We start from the raw sequence: 23496 nt of genomic DNA, 5'->3' as shown, positions 1-23496 counted from the left end.
TTTGCGTGCGCTGCAAAAACTATTGACAATAGAACAAAATGATGTACAGGCTATAATATAGGCAATATTTTATTACTTATAAAACTATCGCGTGAATTTTACTTTATATGGCAAAACAACGTTTGCCGGGTCAGCTAGTGTTGTTTATATTTTGTCTATTTCGAATGTATGTGTTATCTAATCAATGCTGCGATGGAAATTTTTCATAGCTAGATGAAAAGAAGATTAGATGATTTAGAAGGATGTTTTTTATGTTATGGAAGGAGAGGAACATAATGGCCCCATCATGAAAAAAAACAATGACAATTTGTTATTTTTTAAAGTGATAACCCTCACTTCTGGGAATAAGTACATAATATAAATTTGAAAACAAAATTTATGAACGATGCGGGACTCGAACCCGCGACCTCTCGCGTTCCGTGCGAGCGCTCTTCTACTGAGACCGTTCGAGTGACGTCACGTTCATAAATCTTAATATCTCTTTGTTCTTTAACTGTAACTCTCAGCTTGTCGCTTCATCTACAGGCTCTACTTTGTAGTTGATAACTGTATATACTTTTGAGCCGGCAGATTTATTCCGTCAACAAAGGCCGTTGAACTAGACAAATTGCAAAGATGGAATCCGTCCCCCTCCTGACAAATTGGAACGCAATGTTGGACTTAATCGCATTATTCTGAAGGATTTCTGGGGACTTAAATATTCGGTTGGGTGATCTTTTTTAAATTAACGAAGCGTGTCGTAATTGCTCACTTGTGACTCGTTTCAAACGAGTTGTAACATACTTTAATATACCAATATGTTACTTAACTTATTATTTGGCATTATTTTTTGGCAGACATCTCATCTATACCTACTATAAACGCATGTATAGATCTATACATATTGGTTATGATGTCAAAAATCTTACAAAAAAAAAAGAATGACCAACGAAAACGCTATTAATTAAGCGTCGTTTTAATCCGTCTGTCAATGGGGTGTATCTCGTAATCATATGGTCTTAGATAATTTATACGAGCCCCATGACATGATGAAAACAGGCCAGGTTTATTGGTTTAGTGTGCGTGACAAGCTACGGCTTACACTCGCGATTTGTGTGTATCTCTGTGTTAGTGTGCGTGCATTGTTCAAAATAGAGGCTGTCAGCTGTCACAGTGTATCCAGGCGTGTAAATGATCTAAGCCTATAGTAATTAAGCTGAAATTTTGACAGTTTGTACTGCGTATTACTTGTGTTGCTATAACAACATATTAATGATATAAAACAACATGGTAAATTCGAAACTGGCCGCTGAATAAATTAAAATATTGTTCTTTTACAAAAATGTTTAAAAGAACATAGTAATATATCTTGTAAGTACCTACTGCAGTACGAACTACGAAGCTCTTGGTACACCAAGCTTGACCGGTTCATTGTTGCTCATCTCGTCTGTTCTGGCTAATCTGACATCAACTTCGACTGTTCTCTATTACCAGATAGCTAGATAGATTTTAAAATTAATAACATGCCCACGAAAAAAGTATTGAATTATGAACAAAACGCGACTCAATAGTGAAGTCAGCACGGAAATAAAACCTACACCATCATTACACGCAATAGCTATCACTAAATAATTTTATAATAAACTAGCTGACCCGGCAAACGTTGTTTTGCCATATAAAGTTATAATTCACGCGATAGTTTTATAAGTAATAAAATATTGCCTATATTATAGCCTGTACATCATTTTGTTCTATTGTCAATAGTTTTTGCAGCGCACGCAAAAATAGGTTTTCGATTTTACACCTTGTGTTACAAAATAGCAATTATATTACGGATCCCTAATTTTGAAAAAAAAAAACATAGCCTATAGCCTTCCTCGATAAATGGACTACCCAACACTGAAAGAATCATTCAAATCGGACCAGTAGTACCAGAGATTAGCGCGTTCAAACAAACAAACAAACACTGCAGCTTTATATATTAGTATAGATTATATAATATTAATTTGATACACACAATACAACTGAATGGTTTATTTTAATAATGGTAATAAGTACTAAATGTAATATAGAAAGATTGCTTTTGCAAAAAATTTGTCCGAAATAAAAGAAACAAATAACGTAAGTTATATTATTATTAAATTTATAATATGAAACACGATATTAAATTGTATGATAGAGGGAAACCAATAAAACAATGTTCTATAACAAAGTAAACAAAGCCTTCAGCATCTAAGCACAAAGGGTGAGGAGGGTGAGTGCGGAGGACAGAGCTCGACATGAACCCCCTCTTAACCTCTCAACATATTTTACAATCACCTAGAAACCTAATACAAATATTTGAGAGATGGTTCCATGGCGGTATCAAGACGATATCACAGGAAATTGTTTAAGCCACACATACTGAGATGTTGTCAGTTGAGAAAAACTTTTCAGGTTTGTTTACATTGTCACTCATGCAATTAGACAGAAGATATAGAAACTACACAATTTTGAACTGATATACAATACGTCATTATATAAGACCCACAAATCTATAGGTAAGTACCTAATATGCTAATATTATGTATCTGAACTTTAAAAATAAATGACTGCAAAAAATGTAAGGCAAAGTTGGTCTCTACTAAAAGACTGTTACAATTAAAAAACCATAATATTATGTTTGATTTCGGAACCTGTGATAGGAATATTTACTGTGTTTACTAACTTTCAAGCCGTTCTTGTGATTTGTAAAGAACTGCCAATCAAAACAGTAAGATTAAAGAATATGGAGAAATCTTGTCCGAAAAATTAAAACAACCTAATATGGTATGGATGGTAAATCAAAATAACTTCTTTTGTGGTACGCAAAGGAAAAACGTACGCCACTGAAAAAAATATTTCATAAAATTTTACCATCGAGAAACATTATAACAAGCGCAATGACCGAGTTTATAATTGGGATTAAAGTATGAAATTGCCGTTTAATTGTAACAGGTGGGTAGTTCGAATTGACATAGAACCTTCATGGTTTGAGATTTTTGAGTTAAACTTTTTTCAAATGGTATCTATGAATTTCTTCTTTTAAAAAATGTGCAACATTCGATTATCGACTATCAGTTGCTTTTTTAATCAGCTTAGACAAGAAAGATGGATACTTCGGAAATTCGGATGATTTGGATCGGATGACTAACAGCTCGCAATAAAAATGTTGCGTTTGGAGAGTAGACTGCTAATGAACGCACCGTGCGATTTTGGTTTAAACGCTTTCATGGTGGAAACTTTGATTTGAAGAACGAACCACGTGGAAGACAGCCTACACAGGTGAATAACAATGAATTGAAAGAGATGGTGAAAGCCGATCCGAGCCAAACTACCCAGGAATTAGCGGCATCACGAAAAGCCACAGTTTATAAAGACAATACTAATTCTAAACGTGATAAAAAAGAATTCGTTCATTAACAGTAAATGTTTAAATAAAGAACGAAGTACGTCATAAGTAATCAAAGTTCTTTTGTAACTTGAGTACGATATTATTCACAAACGAATGAATTCTCTCGATTGAAGTTCTAGTTTAATTAGTCGCAAGGGAATAATTTGTCGAACGTTTCATCTGACATTCGAGAAGGTCAATACTTGAATGAAGGTCCTTGAGATTTATACAAGCATGAAATTGAGTTGCTTCGTACGTAATGTACGTATATAAAGGTTGACATATTAATATTAGATATCAAATGTGTGAAGGAAACCTTTTATCTGTGTTGCCAAGCTTCTCGTCAAGACAAGGATGTATTTTTAACATCCGTTGAATTACAATTAGGTTATGATTGAAAAGTAAGAAGTTGAACTATTAAGGTTAAAAAATATAACTTATGAATTGCATTGTTTCATTTTAACTTATACTAACTACCATTTCGGAAAAGTTGAGCTTAAATGAGAAGACATAGCATCGCGCTCAGGCAATGCGGTTCACGAGAATGGACTGTTCGTGAACCCCTCGCCAAATGCTAGGGAAGAGAATACCCGCCTCAACAAAACCGAATAGCAATTTCATGCTCATCTCAAGAAGTGATCAAAGAACACAGACGTGTTTATGAAGAGTAACACTAGCTAATCATCGAATTCTGATTCTAAGGCTAAGTTATCTCAGTGCAAAAGTTTCAAAGGCTAACATTCCGCTTGCACCCAACTAGAGCCACGATTAACATTAGTTTAAAACAATGTCGGAGCGACCGTACTGGGTCGGGCTGCTTCTGCTATTTCAATATTCAAACGAGTTCAGCGATGGGTTTGATATTTTAACATTCTACTCCTATTCGCTAACATGTAATTACTTTCTTTTTTTCATTTATTACAGAAACAGAATTACATTGTGATATATACATTCTATTCTGCCAAACTGAGCTAAGAGTAATTCAAGAGCTTCGCATCTTATAAATATTTGTCTCTAATCCATTAATATGTGTGTCGCAAATTTGATACTCCCTACCAATATTTCTTATGTTTAATTATTATAGACATTGTGCTATGTGAAACTTGCAGTATATGGATCTGCTTCGATCTACGGCTTAGTGTCAGTTACTGAGAAGAGCTAAACATTTGAATTTGTTTAGCCATGACTTAGCTGATAATGGATATCCGAAGATAGACTGCATAAGTTTATATAGCGATGATGGATGAAAGTTTGGTAATCTCGACCTAAGCGTTACATTTCATTCCACGAATTGGGAGGCGATTTTCGAGAGCCGAGTGCTCAAATTGAAAGACCAGGTCAAGATTGACTGTTACACATCACAGTTTTTCACGATGGTTTTTGTCCACATATGTTTAGAGGGGTAGAAAGATTTATCGAAAAAGTGCTAATGGAAAAAATTAAGCAAAAAATGATTTTTGGCTCCAATTTTCGTAATTCCTTAATGAAAAAAAAATATTGTATCTGCAGAGCTTTTTTATTAATTTTTCCATCCATTGAAGTTTAAATAAAGAGAAATCTTTTTAATAAGATTCCTATGTTCGACACAGATACCGGGGTCGAACCCATTGTGATCATTGTATATTTTCCACGTCCAGGTGTTAGAATGTGTTGTAAGTATATTCAGAATTGCAGGAATGTTTAAATTATAAATATTGACAATCAACAATCTGTCGTTCACTACCATAAGGACCGTTAGGGATTTAATTTTTTTTAGGTTTTTTTTTATTGTATAAGACCGGTTAAAAAACGAGCATAAGGGTTACCTGATGATAAAGTGGTCATGTCCATACAACACCTGGATCCCTAAGATATTATTTTAGATAATGATGTATTTAAAAATATTTGATAAAACGATAAGACAAAACGTATTTATAAAAATATCTACTTAAAACAAATTTTAAATCGCTTAACTAGAGGTCTAAAGTGAACATTGTATTTATGGCAGATCTTTCTAATTATTAAAAAAATTGTTTAAATCTCGTCATAAATAGCAGAGTTCTGAAGTATAATTTAAAATTTAAAAACATCTGTATAAATATAAAAATATATATTAATCACATCTTCCTTTATTAAAGTCGGTTTTGGTTGATAAGCAAGTTCATCTATAAGCAATTCTTTAATCTCAGGTCACTTCAAAGTAGTTATTTGATATTTTAATAATGTAAGTCTAAAAGTGACGATCCTATTAGTCAGTCCAGTCATGTTCAGTAGAACTGGACATGAAGCCCTGGTTAAAAGTGTCGCGTGAGTCACCGGGCGCCAGCGACAGGAACACAAATAATGGACTGCTAGATAGATATAAATGTACGCATTTATCATTCATTACCTCTTCTGTACGCTTGCAAGCCTAATTATGTCTCCAAGTTCCGTATTTAGAAGCTGTGGTACGTAATCAACGTTCAAAGCGTGGGTATTTCTGTCACTGTCTATCTAACAGAATATACATGAGACAACAGACGCTCAAGAGATGATTTCAACTTGGAGCCTTTTCGGACACTCCTGTCTGAAGATCCCGTAAAATCTATAGAATGACAACACTAGAACATTGTGTTGATATGAGTGCCTGCCTCGCTGGCAAGGAGTTCATTATTTAATAATTGCATTCAAATTGCCATCCGATTTAAAAAAATCACAAAATGAACTATTGTTATTCAGATTAAATAAATATTTACTCCAAATTAAGATCGTACAGGTAATGAACAACAATATACAATTTGCTGACAACGCAATACGAGGTAAACATTTAAGATATAATTTTTATCATAACTTTGCATATAACCCCAATACACATAATTTATAAAACGACTTACCTGAAGATTGGATCGAGATCTTCTAGGCATGACCCCAACAACTTCTCCACGCATTATGGACTCAATAACTGAAACAAAAAACAGTTCAAAGCTTAGATAAACTTAAAAAGACGATTTCAAGGTGAAAAAGTTCAATCAATCAAAAGCTCATGTCAATCTTAACACATAACTGACGTCTTACATTGCAGTTTTTAAATTGGCATTATATTTAAACAGCTTTTAATAACGAGTAAATGACTATATCCCCGTGTATTTCTATGGCTCCGAAAATGGAAAGGCTCTAAATAGTGGCCATATATGTAGTAATCAACATACACGGTGAAAATAATATCTAGGACATAATAAAGATCACAATTTCTTATTTTTGGTAAATAGTTATTATTTTATCAGTATTTTGTAATTGTGAATATTTAGTCAAGCAATTATAATACAATTTTTTTGAATTTATGTGTCATGAAGAGCGCGAATTTAAAGAGAGTTTAATTGTGACTTTTGCATATAATAGTGTCTCCCTGGCTAGGATTTCCACGTATCAAAACAACAAAGTCCCATTTTATAATGCGAATCGCCCACCCGACGCCTACGAAGTTGCGATCATTGCTTCATTTTCTATGGCTTCGTGCATCCAATTACGCGAACAACTAAGCTATACGACACCCTGTTTATTAACAAGATGTTCCTATTCAGCACTAATCTGTGGTTAGAGTTTAGACACATATGCACACGATCAATGTTTACGTACACATTTAACATCTGGTAAATACAATTTCGGGTTAATGGACTCGTGTTGAGTGATTGTCTGTGCTCGCGCAACTTGTGAGTGATTAAATCAATCAGGCCGTTTCATCTGAAACTAGACGGCATTACATCAAAGAAATATTATGCGGAATTTAAAGCTTGCTTTAGCATCTTTCGTATGGAGGCAAATAATTTTAGTGTATAAGATAGTCTTCCTTAAAACGTTGCTCTTGAAAGACGCCGAAACGAAAATAATAAATAATGTTTTAAATTTAACCACTCGTCCCAAGTTCAGTTACACGAATACATTAAAAGTATTTTATTTAAATGTGACTTTCTCGTGTTAGTAAAAAATAAGGAATGTATTGTATACATTAAGCAAAAATTTTGGATTCGATGTTAAGAATATTTCTTGGTTTCGTAGATTTTTGCTTTTGTCCGGCCAAAACCCATCTTTATTGAGGTGTTCTTTATCTACGTTTACCGATTATTGTGCCAAGAGCACACTATTAATGAATTTTAGTGTTGATAAGCCCTTTTTGTACAACTTTATTTTGCAAAAAAAAAATTCAATCCAACAGGGAAAGTGTGATCCTCTTTTATCCAAGATTAGACTGTTTGTAATATTGGGCCACGCTAAATCGTTCGACGTTGATTAAAAACCAAGATCAGTAATAGTCCTTATAATTAAAATATACAAAACGAACCATCACAAACTGTTGTAAAGTCATAGCAGCACGAACTATATGGGTGACGTAAGCTGTCATCGGTAAGAGGCTTATAGTTTCTGTTAGCTGTTTAAATACTACTTTTGCCGTTGCAAATAAATATTATATTGCAGTGTGTTATCTTAAATAGAATTGCAATGTTACGTAGATTATTAACCGACTTCAAAAAAGGAGGTTTGAGTCAGTGTCAGCCAAGGTAGGTGTGTCACTACATATATTGTACAGGTGAGTTGTGCTTGAGTCGCACGCGAGACGTGAAAAGGCGAGAGGCGAGAGCGGGGCCGCGGCTAGAATTAGATGTATTTATTAGATTGTATAAAAATACGCAATTATTTTTATACTTTTTAGTGCATATTATATCTATTGTTTTGGAATAGTGTTTTTGAAGTCGGTTGTTTTTTGTTATTTTATTTTTATTTTAGTCATCCTACATACATACATACAATCAATGCTGCATGCCTATAGGTTAAATATGTATCCGTATCTACTAAATATTACAAATATAAAATTATAAGCACGGAATTAACTGTATATCTAGTTGGTAGTTGTTATTCGTTAAATAAATGACGCTTGTCTCCTAGAGGGTTTGGGCAGACAATAAACGCACCGTCATTTGCCTGACGAAATTTCCTACTTGTTTCATTTTGATCAACCATTTAGTGCAAGTTCTCCTATTCTTGTTTGATCTGGTCCTATTCAATAGAATATCCCAGATCTGAGCCTTCAATCTACTATAATCTATCCTGTCTACGTCATTTCAAAGGCCGGCAACGCTAGTGTGATTCCTCTAGGCGGTAGTGATAGTAAATTAGATTCGGACCACTGGGATCAGTTAATTCAGTTTGAATCTTTACAACCCAAGATAATAGACGTAAAATAACTTTTGTGCTAGTTACATCAGACCGCATAGAAAAAGTGAGGGCCAGCCTTGTTAGAGATCTCCCATTCTCACAAAATACATCAAAACTAAATTTAATAAATTCTATTTTCACTCCTAAGTCGGTCAACACCAGGTGACCCGTAGCTACGCTAGTTCGTCTTCCATTTTCATAAAAAAAATATTATATTCCCTCAAGATTATCTACATTGTACATTACTTGGCTCTTAATTGTTTAGTTAATAAGAAGATTACCTCCATCACCGAGGAGCCTCATCTGCACCAGCGCTGGGTCTTCGCTGTGCTCCTCCAGGACGGTATCATCAGTCACCGTCAGCTCCTGAACATCAACACAACAAGAATCAAACATAAACACATCGTGAAACATTCAACGACAAACAAATAAAATAATCTTAAAGTAAACGCAAGTTTCGCATAGGGTTGCCAATTAGCTGAAATTGCCAACGTCCTAGAATATTGCGTAAAATTCAGTATATTATTTCAGCGCCTCAAAATACCATTTTATTATAGAATCAATAAAATAAGCCTTTATCACTGACTATAAATAACAATTATAAATATAGTTCTCACTAATGAAGAACAATTAATATTTATTTTCTGACATCTTACTAGTATATCAACTGCACTATATTAATGGTTGGCGCTAAAATATGACATGACATAAATAGTATCGATGGCTGATAGACAAAGAGAGCACTCAAATTATAGCGAGAATGTGTCTGTCAACCCTAGCTTAGCAGCTGGTGTTGTCGGTAAACAGCCCAAATACCTATTGAAACTTTCTCACGCCTACTTCCAACCAAAACAAACATGGCCGTCTGGATTGTGTTCTTGTTACATTCATTCAATACCTGAATAATACGTTCGAACAAAATTAGAACGGTATCGAAGAATAATAAATCTACGTGAGTTCTGACGCAAATAATGTAACGATTATAAAATAGTATCCATTTTCATAAATAAAACGTTGCTTTAAGAAGGCTTTATAGTAAATTCTAAAAACAAGCCCTATTTAATACACGTGTGAGAAAAAAAGTCATATTGCTTTGTGCTTCCAACATAAGTATGAGTGCATGTTAAGTTAGACTTCTTTGGAATAGCTAAACAAAATTAACTCCAAACTTTAATTTAATATAATACATATCTCAGTTAACCCCAATATTTAAAAAAAATACTTAAACATTTATTTAGTTATTAACGCGTTATACATGAAGTTCAAATCCAAAAAGGGCCCCATTTTAAATCACTTTCATTCCTGCGGAATGAGAGAGGGCCCTGACAAACAGACGGCCGGGTGGGCAGCGGAGTCTTGGTGATAGGGTTCCTGATGGATAGCATTCGGATTCAGAACCACGAGAACATTCAATGTTCCAAGCGGGAACTGAACCTTTTAACAGTTACTTGATAGGCAGACACGTATTAGGTATACTTACTACAATTTATAATATAATATTACCCATAGTCTCACCAAAATTATTACGTTCTCCAAACCGGATTAAAGGACTAAAACGACGTGTAAAATGTAATTTCTAGCAGAAATATTTGTTGCTAGGAGCTAAACATAAAATTCTGATAGCCGACCACCTCCCTTGATATGCCACCCTAGTAGGTGTAGCCTAAGTAAACAGTTAAAATGGAATGCGTATGTCAATACATAGACAAGAGCATACGTTTTTTTGCAGAGCTCATGCAAAATATCGGAACACATATTTTGATTAAAAACCGTAAAAAATATTTTTTTCAATACAGCTGGCGTACTATCAGGAAGCGTGGCATGATATCTATGCTTCGAAATTTATTTTTTTCACATAGGTCTCTTTCCTTTACGCGGTCGTGACCTTCCACAGCCCAGCTTTACTCTAAGAAGAAAGCGATTCACTCGATTGTATGAAACGTGCAGTAAGTAATTGATATATTGACAGATGACGGTTATAATCTTGCGAAAAATGTAGAAATCCGAAATCCACTACGTTTTAAGCAACTATTCAATTTCAAACTTAGCCGGATTATACTTCGTCGCCAATCGCCTTACTGTAATTTACTACTATTTCAAAATTATGTCGAATGACTGCATGTTTCATACTCAAGTTCAATTTGAACTTAGGCAGTCCCGCCTATTATTACGTAGTATTTACATCCTCTTTGACCTTCCTTTACGAGGTCCATCATTACTTTTACAGTTTAATTTTAAATTTATAAGTTAATTTAAAAAGTTTTGTAGCATGGAGTTTTCATACATAGAATAATAAATTTCATACGAGGACAAATGAATGAGTCCGTACGTCTTAGCATTGTTTTCTCAAAATTAAGTAATTAACAAAGAGGCTGTGTTGGTGACACGGTTTTAGGACCTTTCGTGTGGGAAGCGCAAGTTCATATTTCGATCCTCGTCCGACACGTAGGCAATGTCTCTTCGGTTTTCTGAATTCTTTTATACGTTTACACAATGCTTGCTTGCCGTGAAGGAAAAGATCGTGAGAAAAAAGTACACACCCCTGCGAAGATATTCAAAAATTGTGTGTAGAATGGTACAACTAGCACTGGACTTACAAGGTCTTCAATCCAGGGTGTTTTTCCGCTAAACAGACGCACAATAGACGTCGAGTAGTGATGGTAACTCGTAATATAACGGATTTATTAGTAAAAAAATATAAAGAACCTTCTTTATTGAACTTAGTCTGAATTAATCTACTATTTAATTAAAATACGACAAAAAATATAACTGAAAAGTACTGACTTCCAGCATTAGCAACTCTTGAGAGAGTTGTATTCATATTAATAATTCAAGTCAATATACAATTCAAAGAGAGTTACCATGGAGGGTAAATGCTAATAACATCGAATGTATTACGCAGATAGCGCGTAATACATTCGCATCTCATTGCATAATCATCCATAACAATCCAAATAATGGTAATCCTGTTGATTATAAAGTGAAAATGATGAATTTCATTGAAAATTTTAACCAAAGGACAACAATACTTGTCAATTCAAATGTTTGACGATTGAAGGAAAATTTATGCAATCATCACCTTGATGGCAGAAAACAAATAGAATTATTATTGTAGAAGATGTCGATAAACATAATAAGTTTAGATTAATGGAACAAGTTCAGCGAAGTTGTTGGAAACAAAGAGGCAACTTGGTGAAGTAAGTTTGTGTTACCAGGAAGGGGGAACAGGGGGCTACTTGTAACTCTGACGTCTCGGACGTTCCAAACTGCGAACTTTGGTACTCGTTAATTCGCTGTATAAATTTGTTTAACGTCCCAACTTTTTAACTGTAATTATATAGCAAAGTTCGGGACAGAATGGAGTACTTCGGAACTCTGACAGATATCCGAACAGTTTGATGTGTGTTATGAAATTATAATTACGTAAAGTTTTGCCCATTTAAAGGAGGAATCGGAGAGTTCTGTTAACAACATTCTCAATATTGGCAACTCTGTTGTTGCTCTGCCGTTTTATACAACAAAAATAGGGCAGGCCGTTCGTCAAATAAAAAGGAAAAAGTTATTTTTTCTTTTGTCATTTGTGGCGATTTTATAAGTTATAAAACTTATGCAAAAAAGCGTATATAAAAATAGAGCACAAAATGTTTAACTTTAATGCTTATAATAACGTTGTAGCATGATTGAAGAAGATTATACTGAAACAGCTTTCAAAGTTCCTCGAAATTTTGTCAACATTCCATGCAAATGTTGTTCATATGTTTGTATCTTCGGATACTATACTACTACAAAAACTTTGGATACTTTAAAAACATATGCTACAAAAACTCCAAATGTAGATGAATGGCGCTCATCAGTTTTTGATGAAAAATAAAAAAATGGAGAAAATGGACTTCAACTCTCGATACTCGTTACTTATCAAGTCCGAATTATTTATCCAAAGATAATCAGTATAAGATTTTTTCTTTTCTTATCTAAATTTTCTTCTGATCTAAATTTTACAATAATGTTTTTCCTCGCCTTATTACATTCAGAACTAGTAGGCAAATTCATGTGGCATGCTACTGAAAATTTAGGTAACATGAAGGAATGGGTGAAGAGAGTAAATATGTTATTATACTACTAATTTTAGAAGACATTAAAAGCGACAAATACCAACACGTAATACCTCAAATAGTTGAATACCAAAAATGTGGATAATTGGAAAGCTACAGTGCGGCGTGCACCTTTAGGTTTCAACAACTTTTACCACGCATATAGTACGAGTGGCATGGCTGACGTGTCCTTATAAATCTATCTTTATCAGGCTGAATACCGGCCACGTCTCGTTCAATAAACGAAACAGGTTCTACTGAGAACTTCCTGTATCGGAATTATGTTGTAGAATGCCTGTACAGTTAACTGAACACGCCTTAATGTCCATCTAGATACAACGCTTCCTTAATTATATACACGGCTATCGATTGTAACATTGTTATTGGAAAGTTATTTTAACGAGATATTTTGATTGCTTGCCTGCATACTGCTTCAGTATTTTGGTTGTGTGAAATTTGATGTCCCTCAATAAATGTTTCTTTTAATTTATTTATTTATTTAGATTCACCAGTGGTAATTACAATATTACACTTATAATTATGCTAAGTTACATAGGTCTTACTACTAAACGCATTACCTTTTAAGGTGAAAACCGCATGCTAAAATATGTGTGAAATCGAATGAAAAATAATAAAATAAGTATAAGTCATAAAACAACCATTCTATGATGTAATGAAATTAAGAAATTAACAAAATCTATCAAACATGTACATCAAACAAAGGTACTAAACAAATCAAGAATACACATTAATTATTTATTTACAATATATTTTATTACATTTTTGCGGAACCTTTCTTAATAATTTCCCCGTTGTTGAAAATTGATTTGAAACACATGATTGATATTTTATTAACCAGGAACTAATTGTAAGTTCTTCGATAATTTTATAGCATAAAATAAAAGTGATAATGTAAGAAAAAAAGTGGCTAATGATAGATAGGACGGACGTTGTGGTCAAGAGTCATCAGAAGATCAATTTCAATCCGTTCAGGAAACTCTCCCTCGCCTTGGAGCTAAGAAGCGTGAAGACTTTTAAGTTTTGTATTTTCCGGTTCGAATTTAATCGTATAAAAACCTTAAATAACTTAAATTTTTCCTTGAACGGTTTTGATTGTAACAGTAACAATCATGTAGTCTCCGAGAATGTTGTCTTAATAATAACTATGGTGACTTTATTGTGTGCCGATTATTTAATTTAAAAATTTATTTTATTAGGAATAACAATTAAATATGCAAATCTTTTAATTATACATTACACTACACTACACTACAAGAATATTGAATCATGTTTAACTTATACAGTGACTATGATATATGGAATTACAGATGCAGTTGCAGGTTAATCAGCATGGATGAATGCAGGTTCATCTTGTGCAGGGAAAGGACGACATATCAAGAACATGAGAGAATGTAAGATGGATAATCTGGATGTATAGCGTTTCTCCAGAGTGCGGTTTTCATGGTACGGTCTTCTACGTACAACAAAGCTGCGAAATGAGCTTCCTTGTGCGGTGTTTCCGGGACGATACGACATGGGTACCTCCAAAAAGCGTGAACACCTCTAGTGATTCCTCTGGGGTTGCAAGAGACAAACTCCTTTTCCATAAAATAAAACAATGAAACTGTTGATGGGAGAAGCCAGATTAGGCTGTATGTCACGATTGTGGTTAAAAGAAGACTGGAAAAGCTACCATGTCCGTGAGTTTTTATTACAGAGCAATAAGAAGGAACGTCTTACCCCCGTGTGGTCGTTAACTCCGACGATGACGGCGGTGTACCACTGCGTGGCGCCGGCGGCCCGGTACACCTGCGCCCGGCACCCGCCCAGCACCGAAGGCGTGCTCGTCAGGATCCTCTGACCGTCTTGCACTGTGCGCCACTCTGCCGCCTCGCTGCCCACTGCTGCCAGCACCGCTGCGTCCACTGCGCTCTCTGAACCAGCCAGCCTGGCGTCCCATTCCTGTCAACAACACTACGGTCATTATAAGTGCATGAGTCCCGATGAGGCAGTGCTGTGTGATGGAGACGGTATTATACGCCCTAGTATATGAGTCAGATTACAATTATGCAAAATAGTAGTGTGAATTTGGTTTTATACGAAATTTTCTTACTGTTCATTCACCCCACCTGTTTTTGAAAAAATTGTTAGGAAGGTGACGATGAATGTCGAATGTTCGCGAATTTTTGAAACTAACATGATTGCTTACAATGACTAACATTGATTAGCTATTCGTTCCCTTCCACTTTCACTGTATGCTGATGCATAGCTTTGTTCTGCTTAAACCATTGAACGAAATAATTAAACTAGATTATTATCTGCATGAATGCATCGATTAATAATAAAAAAAAAAACAGTGTTTTCATTCCATATTTATTTAATTACGTATTTGCGTCTAAGAAAATAACAACAAAAAAAGTATCAACACTAACATAATCACTGTTGTACAAACATAGATAGTAACTGCAATTATTAATGTAATAATTATCGCACCACGTGTATAAATAAGCCAATAATCTCGTGTCACTCTAGTGTAGTATATTACATAGTTAACAAACTGCCAGCGAGCCTGGACCGAGATAGATCGTGCAATTAAACCAGAAGACAGTCAACGAGACTTGTTTATTAGACTGTGACCTATTTATCTGCCGTTACCGGTCCATAGTGATGCATTTGAACTCGTGACTGCTTTCCAAATAGAATAAAAAAACATAAAAGCGTTCCATTTCGGTAGTGACTTATGATTACTTTACAAAGAAATTTTTAAAAAGAGCATTCTGTAATATTTATGTTTCAGCACAGATTTTTATTCGTCATCCAACTTCAAAAAAATTGGAGAGTAAATTGATGAACAGAGGATGCGTAGATTTTCTTTGTTTGCCACCTTAGAACCAATACTATAATATCATTGCTTAGAACTGTCATTCACGGACCTACTTGAAATAAAAATAATACTTGTAATTTTGAAATAATAATAATAAGATAATGAATTGCAATGTACGAGTACCTTCACAAAGGTACTTATCGTCTGTATTTTTAACGAGTATGATAGTCAAGACTTAGACATATATTCTATCTATCTATTGAGTGTGATAATTGGCTATCGGTGCGTAGGAGGAAAGAATATGATTGATTTGAGTTTGAATGATTGATAAAGTGTGAGGTCCGAAAGCAATATTAGATGATTAATTAACCGATTTACATTGAGTAATTACAGGAATATGATGCTAGGGAAATATAATTAGATCAAACATTGGTTACATACCTATTGATCTAACATACAACAACGATTACTATTACGATATATCTCACAACAATAAAAACACACACACATCAAGTGATCCAAACGGTCCTATTTCCTCTTCCATAAAAAACGGTATCGATTAATTGTCATGGCCATACGTTAAAACCGTTTCGTTTGTTTTTTCTAGAAATTATAGAACAAACACAATATCAACGGTATAACAGAGCGAATCTTCAAAAAGTCTTACTAGTTAATACTAATGAAGGATTATGAATTAATATGCGTGTTATTCCCCCATTTTAACATGTTATATAATAAAGAAAACTACCATTTCCTATACTTTGCATCCTGTATGAGATAAAAAGATCATGTTATGTTTTCAATCCTTAAAAAATTATTATGCGATACTACGAATACTACGTTAACTTCAGATTTTAATTATGATCTACATGGTAATGTTACCAAAACATGAAATACAATCCAACAGATTCAATACTCAAATCCTATTTACCCGAATTCCGTACAAAATAAACAATCTGCCAGAATGTTTGTATCTGCAGAATGTTGCGAATTCAATGCGTCATTTGTATAATATATTTTCCAATTTGCTCAGCAAAACAATTCGAATATTACGTGTTACACAAACTAAACATTTATGCTGATCGACATTCCATTCCATAAGTAATGCAAACACACATTTCGCATTAAGTGTTCAATATTAATGAGTTTGTGTTTGCAGACATTTCACACGTAAGAACAGGAACGCACATATGTGTTTTAGACCTTTGACTCTTTCTTTGATTATAGAGGAATAGTTCCACTATTTTACAAGTATGTTCTAATAGTGGTCACCTCACGAATTAAAAAGATTAAAACGAACGCTATTACTGAAAACTAAGGTCAATATTTGATACTTTTTATAAATATAAATTCTAATAAGTGTCAAATATTATTTTTTGTGTAATTCTTCAACATCAGCAATCGGCATGAATACCATAGCTAAGGTTTATTTGTTGCTATACAGGCATTACGTGATCGCCAATTTAGTTGTTCACAGACAATATTATAATAATATGCTGGTAGTTATTGATTACTAGAGATCTTTTAATGCAGAAGAACTTAAGAAGTTTTCGTTAGCGCGACACGGAATCACACTATATAGATATTAACAACTTTTAATGAAGAAGCTACTGTTCAATTTCGAATGGCGGTCATTTTCAAATCGTCCATATTGAGTTTTCACACATTCTATCATAACTTCAGCTCTGATACAGACGGCTGACATACCTACGGTCGGGTACGGGGCCTAAAAAGCAGCCTCATGAGAAAGTAAAACTACAAACATCACGAACATAAATTAACTAGCCGCAAATATCCATAATCCACAGCCAGAGCCTACCTCGCTACGGACCAATGTGTACGTACAATGTGTGTTCATGTCAATGTTGCACGCACCGCGCACTCACACCGACACACCTGAGCACGTGTGTGGCTAGCAACGATCGTTTCCGGTGCGTTGAACTCCCACAAACCCTTCCCTTCCCTCTGCGGCCGACAGATGCAGCCTTCTGCAAGCCGCCTACTGTATCCTATTAGATATACGTTTAATTTCGGCGACACAAAGAGACTTCGTGACAGAAATATGGGTACATTATAAATATGCGGAGTATTCGTGGATTGAAGTTCAACAACATCTTGAATGTGAATTATAACTGCACAGTATTATCTTATTTACTTATGAAATATGCCCATAAACTTATAAACCATTGATAGAAGTCATAAAAGTCTATATTCACAAAATTGATTCGGTTAGAATACTTTTTTATGTCAATAAAAGCAACATCTCCGGTACTGAAATCAATGCTCTGAGTTAGAAGAAATAGCGTAAGAAACTCTACCAGTATTATTTTTTGCGCTTTTTAAATAAAATACAATTAATATCGACAGATAATAAAACATTCAACAATCGAGGTTAGTAAGATTAAATGCGGATAATCCAAACTCTACAAACTAACATTCAGGCCAAATCTAACTAATATTTTAGAATAAAGTTTTAGTGTAAAGAAAAATCTAAAAAACATTACAGTAGAAACTTAATTAACTTAGTATCTACGGAACTAACTCATAGATATTCAAACTCATTATATTGTTGACAAACTCATAGTGTATTTGGATTGTTTCCGTACAAAATGCGCCAGTTACTATTAAATTGGAAACACTTTTCCCTACCGCCTGCATTATCAACACGGCTCACAATCGAGCAGACGAGGGAGACGGCTGAACGAGTGGCAGTGGGGGGTGGGGGAGAGTGAGGGGGTCTACTCGTGCCCTTTCCTATTATTTCACGGCCAAAGCATTTCACTGCATTACAACACCGACTCGCAGGACGGGTCACGCTCTGGTGGACTCGTCGGACGCACTGCCCTGACTCAGCGATTACGTAACGACCATTCACTTGTTTGTATCGTGCTGCGGAGATTACGAGCTTTCATTTGATGATTGTCACGACGGTAACGTTACGGTATTAACTGTTTCTGTTAATGTTCCGTACCCAAAGAGACAAACTTAGTCTCCGCTGTATGTCGGTCTGTCTGACAGCGGGCTGTGTCCCATATACCGCAATAGTTAGCTGAAATTATGACAATTTGTCACAATTGCCGCTATAAGAACAAAAGCCAAGATAGCGTGCGATGCAAACAAAAAAATATCTTTTATAATAAAAGTATTAAAAAATTATACGGTGTTCATATATCATTACAGATCGTTCAGATAACGAAACCTTTCACTCCCTTATCACTTGACGGCAATCTCAATCCAATTAAATCATGTTGGTCGAATATAATGTAATGTTTCTATGTGTGACAATCTCAGTAGTAATATAGGATAAGGAAAATTGTTATAATATTGTTATAATTGTTATAATAAAAAACCATATTACAGCAATTACATAACGAAATTATAAAAGCAGGTTTGTAAGTGAAATCCAGCAAAAAAAAATTATTGCAAAACAGGGAAGATAATAAAATAATACAGGAGGAAGTTATAAAATATACTGATACATATATTTAGGAAAGCTTATATAAAACACCAATATTCAAAATACTGTGATAGAAGAATTAGAAATACTTGGAAACGATACTGGCCCTTAAAAGCAATTGTTTAGAACGATTCGATAGCAATGTCGCTGAAAAGCAAAGTATGCAACATGTGCCATTCTCGACCAAGAACAGCCAAAAACTTATACTTCTCCAATCGCAGTTTGGAGTGAAGCATACTAAAATATACCTATAAGTGACTTCATGCTAAGAATAAGTAATTGAACTGGACTGGTAACATAATGAGAACAAAGAGATAAAAATGGACTTTAAGACGTAATGGAGTGGTAACCAAATTTAAAATGTATAAAAGGTCAAATGAAGAGATGAGAAGATGACCTACCAAAGTGGTAAAGAAAGTAAGCTTGCTACATAGATGAGGGGGGAAAACTAGGGGAAGGCCTGTGTCTCAGTAGAGCCTAACCAAAAAAGTAACAGTAAAAATGTCATTTACTTAAATCGTTGATACCAACACCGATGAATCGTATGTAAAGCTGATTTATAATAATAAAGTTAATAATGTCACACGAAAGATTTTATAATTTACTTAAATGTTCAACAATATGCAAACATTATCTACATTTTTATTATATCCCGGTAAAAATAGAGTAATTTCCTAATAAAGTCAAGTAAAGTAGAATTATTTTATGAATACGATCGATTCCGTATCAAGCAATATCGTGTACAGGGCAATGTTTTATGTAAGAACAAGCAGGAAGCCATTATGTCTGGCACACATTCGCTAGTCTCCCATCTCTCATTCAATTTCCTGCCGAACCCCAACTTCGCTTTACACCCGTGATACGACTCATGATAACACTGTTACTGTTACAATGTTCGACTTGCAAGCCCGCACAAACTTATTACTCGATTCGAAATTTTGCGTTTTCACATAGTCATTAATTTCATCAATACGTAGAGTTAACAAAATAATCAATTTTAACCCATTTCAGGGATGTTTTTTACATAAATATAACCTTAATTGATATTTATCAATTAAACCAGCTAGCTTTAACCGGCCAGGCTTCACTGTGAATAGCAATTCTAGGTTATACCTATATAAATTATTGTCTCGTGATTTTAGGCTACGGCTCTATCGGTTTACTTAACTTGGAAAATAACGGCTTTAAAACAAAAAAAATTATCAATATAGCCATCTGATGTCGTAAATCGTTGAGCTACTTTTTTTTGGGAATTACTTGATTAAAACAAAAAGAAGACAGCTAGTGTTTGTCACTTGCAAATGTAAACAAACTAAACATATATATTATGTATATTACGTTTGTCCCCATAGTCCCCAGTTTTATATACTTATTTATATATATATATATAAGAGGGGGCAAACGGACAAGACCAGTGGGAGGCTCCTTTGCACAGTATGCCGGCTAGATTATGGATACCACATCCGGCGCCTATTTCTGCCGTGAAGCAGTAAGGTGTAAACATTACTGTTTCGGTCTGAAGGCCGCCGTAGCAAGTGAAATTACTGGGATAATGAGACTTAACATCTTATGTCTTAAGGTGACGAGCGCAATTGTAGTGCCGCTCAGAATTTTTGGGGTTTTTCAAGAATCCTGAGCGGCATTGAATTGTAATGGGTAGGGCGTATCAAATACCATCAGCTGAACTTTATGCTCGTCTCGTCCCTTATTTTCATTTAAAAAAAAATGGCTCACGTGATGGGATGTGGTGAGGCAACTGCCCTTAGACACCGCAACACCAGGGGTTAAGAGATGTGTTGCCAGCTTTTAGTTGGGAATATGCTCTGAGCTTGAAGGTCCCTAACACGTATCGGTTCGAGAAAACTGCAAGCGGTAATTTGTTTCACATAATGGCCGTGCGTGGCAGGTGGTTCTTTGGTCCTCGCAAAATGCACGGTTCTATAATGCCAGACTTAAACAAGACGCGGGTAGATTCTGGATTTTGACGTGACTTCCGGTGGTGGAATTCAACTGCTGGTATCAACTCGAACAATTCCTCTGAGAACTCCCCGTGATATATGCGGTTTAAAGATACAGAGAAAACCTAGATCTTTACACAGCGCCATAGAATCAAGACGATCAGTAGCGACTTGATTTAGTAGATACAAACTACAAATAGATCATAAACCTGATACATTGATAGTTCTAATGAAATTATAATTGCAATTTGATCTACATTCATAAAAATTTCCTTTACCATGGGAATACACTTAAATTTGCGGATGTCAATAAACTTTCAAAATAACTGATCTCGAAAACTCTCTAACTTCTACTCTTTGTTTACCCACAGAGAATCAATAAATATCAGTTTTAGTATTCCTCTGGATTGTCAAAGTTCTCTTTTTTACAAAAGCCATCAAATAATATGCTAGGGGCACGCCTGTCGAGCGTTGATGCCAACAAATACCTATCATGGTACCAGCAACCATCACGAGCCTCTAGACTTAAGTCTCAGAGTGACGGTGTCGTATCGCATTACGCTACGTCTTAGATAGATTGCTTGACGCATGACGCTCATATAATCACTGTTATAGGCCGGTGATGCTGTATACCTACCAGGCAATGCAATAAAAAATACAACTATGGTAGAAATGGAATCAAAGTATACAGTGTTATATGTAGTTATATTAAGAGATGTATTTATAATGAATCATAAATAACCTTTTATTTTCGACCATGCTAACTCGAGCTTTCTAAGAAATGCTATAAACTTGATATTATATTTTTTTCAGGGAAACCTTTCCAATGTTAGTTTCAATGCTTCCGCCTCCTTCGGTATCGTGTTATATGTAAATCTCTGTATGTAATGTATATCGTCTATATCCATCCTTATACAACTTAGCGAAATTATCAACAATAGTTTTAACTCTAACTCAAATCTTCCAAAAATCATACGAGAAGTTAAAATGCAATCTAAATTAAAAAACACTACAAAATACGCAAGATACCATTAGATAAAATATTGTTTTATTTGAAAGAGTAACTTTTTTGGTATCACTTTGTTGTCTTGACTATGCTTGTCTGTGACCCTTTATGTCGGGAACGCGTTGAGGTATCGAGTTAAAATTAAAACGATATACTCAGGTCTACAGACTTTTGAAGCTGTGAAAAAATCATAATTCAAAAGGTTTTTGTCGTTGACCAAGGACTATTTAATTTGGCAAAAAGTGCCGTCACTTCACGTATAGGGAAAAATCTGAAAACACATTTTGTAACAACATCATTGAAAAAACTGAATGGAACCCTCGGTGGCCTTGTCCGACCCGCACTTATCCATTTTTTTAACTCTCAGTTTAACGACAACTGTGAATTTCCTCATTAATTATTTTTAATATAGCACATCAAGAGCCCGAGAAAATCAAGATCAAAAAAGGAAGTTTGTAATTATATTTATGTTGGAACAAATAATTGAGCCTAACAATTGAACCGAAAACATTTATATTTCTAATAATCCTTAATCTTAAGTACATAATATTAAAAATTTAAAATATACTCTGACCTAATTCGAACTTGAAAAAATAGCTTCAATTGTGAATATTTAGTATTTGGCTTCGATGTAAACGAAACGAAAATAAATTCATTTCTAAAAATACAAACCAATCTTTCATCTCAAACTCACCAGCTGCTAAATTGCCCCGTATAATTATAAATTAATATTATTATAACGACTCTGTTCTTTTCAATAATCATATTTTGTATTATCTATGTTTTCAGAAGGAATATTCCAACATTTCTGTCACCAGGAAGTGTGTATTCATTAACATAAAATTTGAGGAATATCAAAAGAGCGAGTCTATTCTAATTAATTAAAAAACGGCAAAAAAATTTAAACGAATGCCATTGGTAGCTTTGCAACACCAGATTAATCATTGAACTGTTAATGACCTTTGAAGTTGAAGTATTTTAGATAGTACATATTTGTTAGTAGTTCAAAGTTTAGTTGAACATGAAAGAAAGTTTAATATTTTTTTTTGTTAGTTAGGTCATAGAGGAATCATTGAAATAGTCAATCGATAATGACAATACGGGCCTTGACGAGCAGGACGTTCAGCTGATAGTGATTGATACGTTCTGCTCATTACAATGCAGTGCTCAGAATTCTTGAAAACCCCACAAGTTCTAAGCGGCACTATAATTGCCTCGTCACCTTGAGTCGTCTCATTTGCCCAGTAATTTCAATAGCTACGACGCCCTTCAGACCGAAACACAATAATGGTGACATTACTTCACATTGCTTCACGGCAGAAAAAGGCGTTATTCGACGATAAGGAATTCACAGCAGTGCAAAACGATACTGAATTTAAATCTGTCAGATGCTAAATAGAAAAATAAACTCTATTTTACAGAGGTTAAAAGCTACTACTAGACAAGAAACTCTAAAATATATATTTATAGTTAGTTTTGTCGTAAGACCGTATATCACAGGCCCGAACAAAACGATCGTGCGCTAAACGCGGTCAAAGCATCGCGTAAATCGCTCCAAAGTTTATTATAAACGTAAAAGCTACTGAACTCGTCCTCGCAC

The 23496-nt window shown here is 34.6% G+C and overlaps 1 protein-coding gene across 1 annotated transcript in view; it reads right to left on the bottom strand.

Moving 5' to 3' along the window:
* LOC126975223 (probable JmjC domain-containing histone demethylation protein 2C) overlaps positions 1–23496 on the bottom strand; it is a 95897-nt gene that overhangs the window by 21043 nt on the left and 51358 nt on the right. Inside the window, exons 4-6 of the mRNA XM_050823017.1 lie at positions 14392–14613; positions 8842–8926; positions 6244–6311 (exon numbers count right to left, since the gene is read on the bottom strand). Coding sequence (XP_050678974.1) covers positions 6244–6311; positions 8842–8926; positions 14392–14613 — 375 coding nt within the window. The remainder of the gene's footprint in view (positions 1–6243; positions 6312–8841; positions 8927–14391; positions 14614–23496) is intronic.

Source organism: Leptidea sinapis, chromosome 35, assembly GCF_905404315.1.
Source record: "Leptidea sinapis chromosome 35, ilLepSina1.1, whole genome shotgun sequence".
NCBI classification, from domain to species: Eukaryota; Metazoa; Arthropoda; class Insecta; order Lepidoptera; family Pieridae; genus Leptidea; species Leptidea sinapis.
This window is presented reverse-complemented; position numbering and strand designations above follow the sequence as displayed.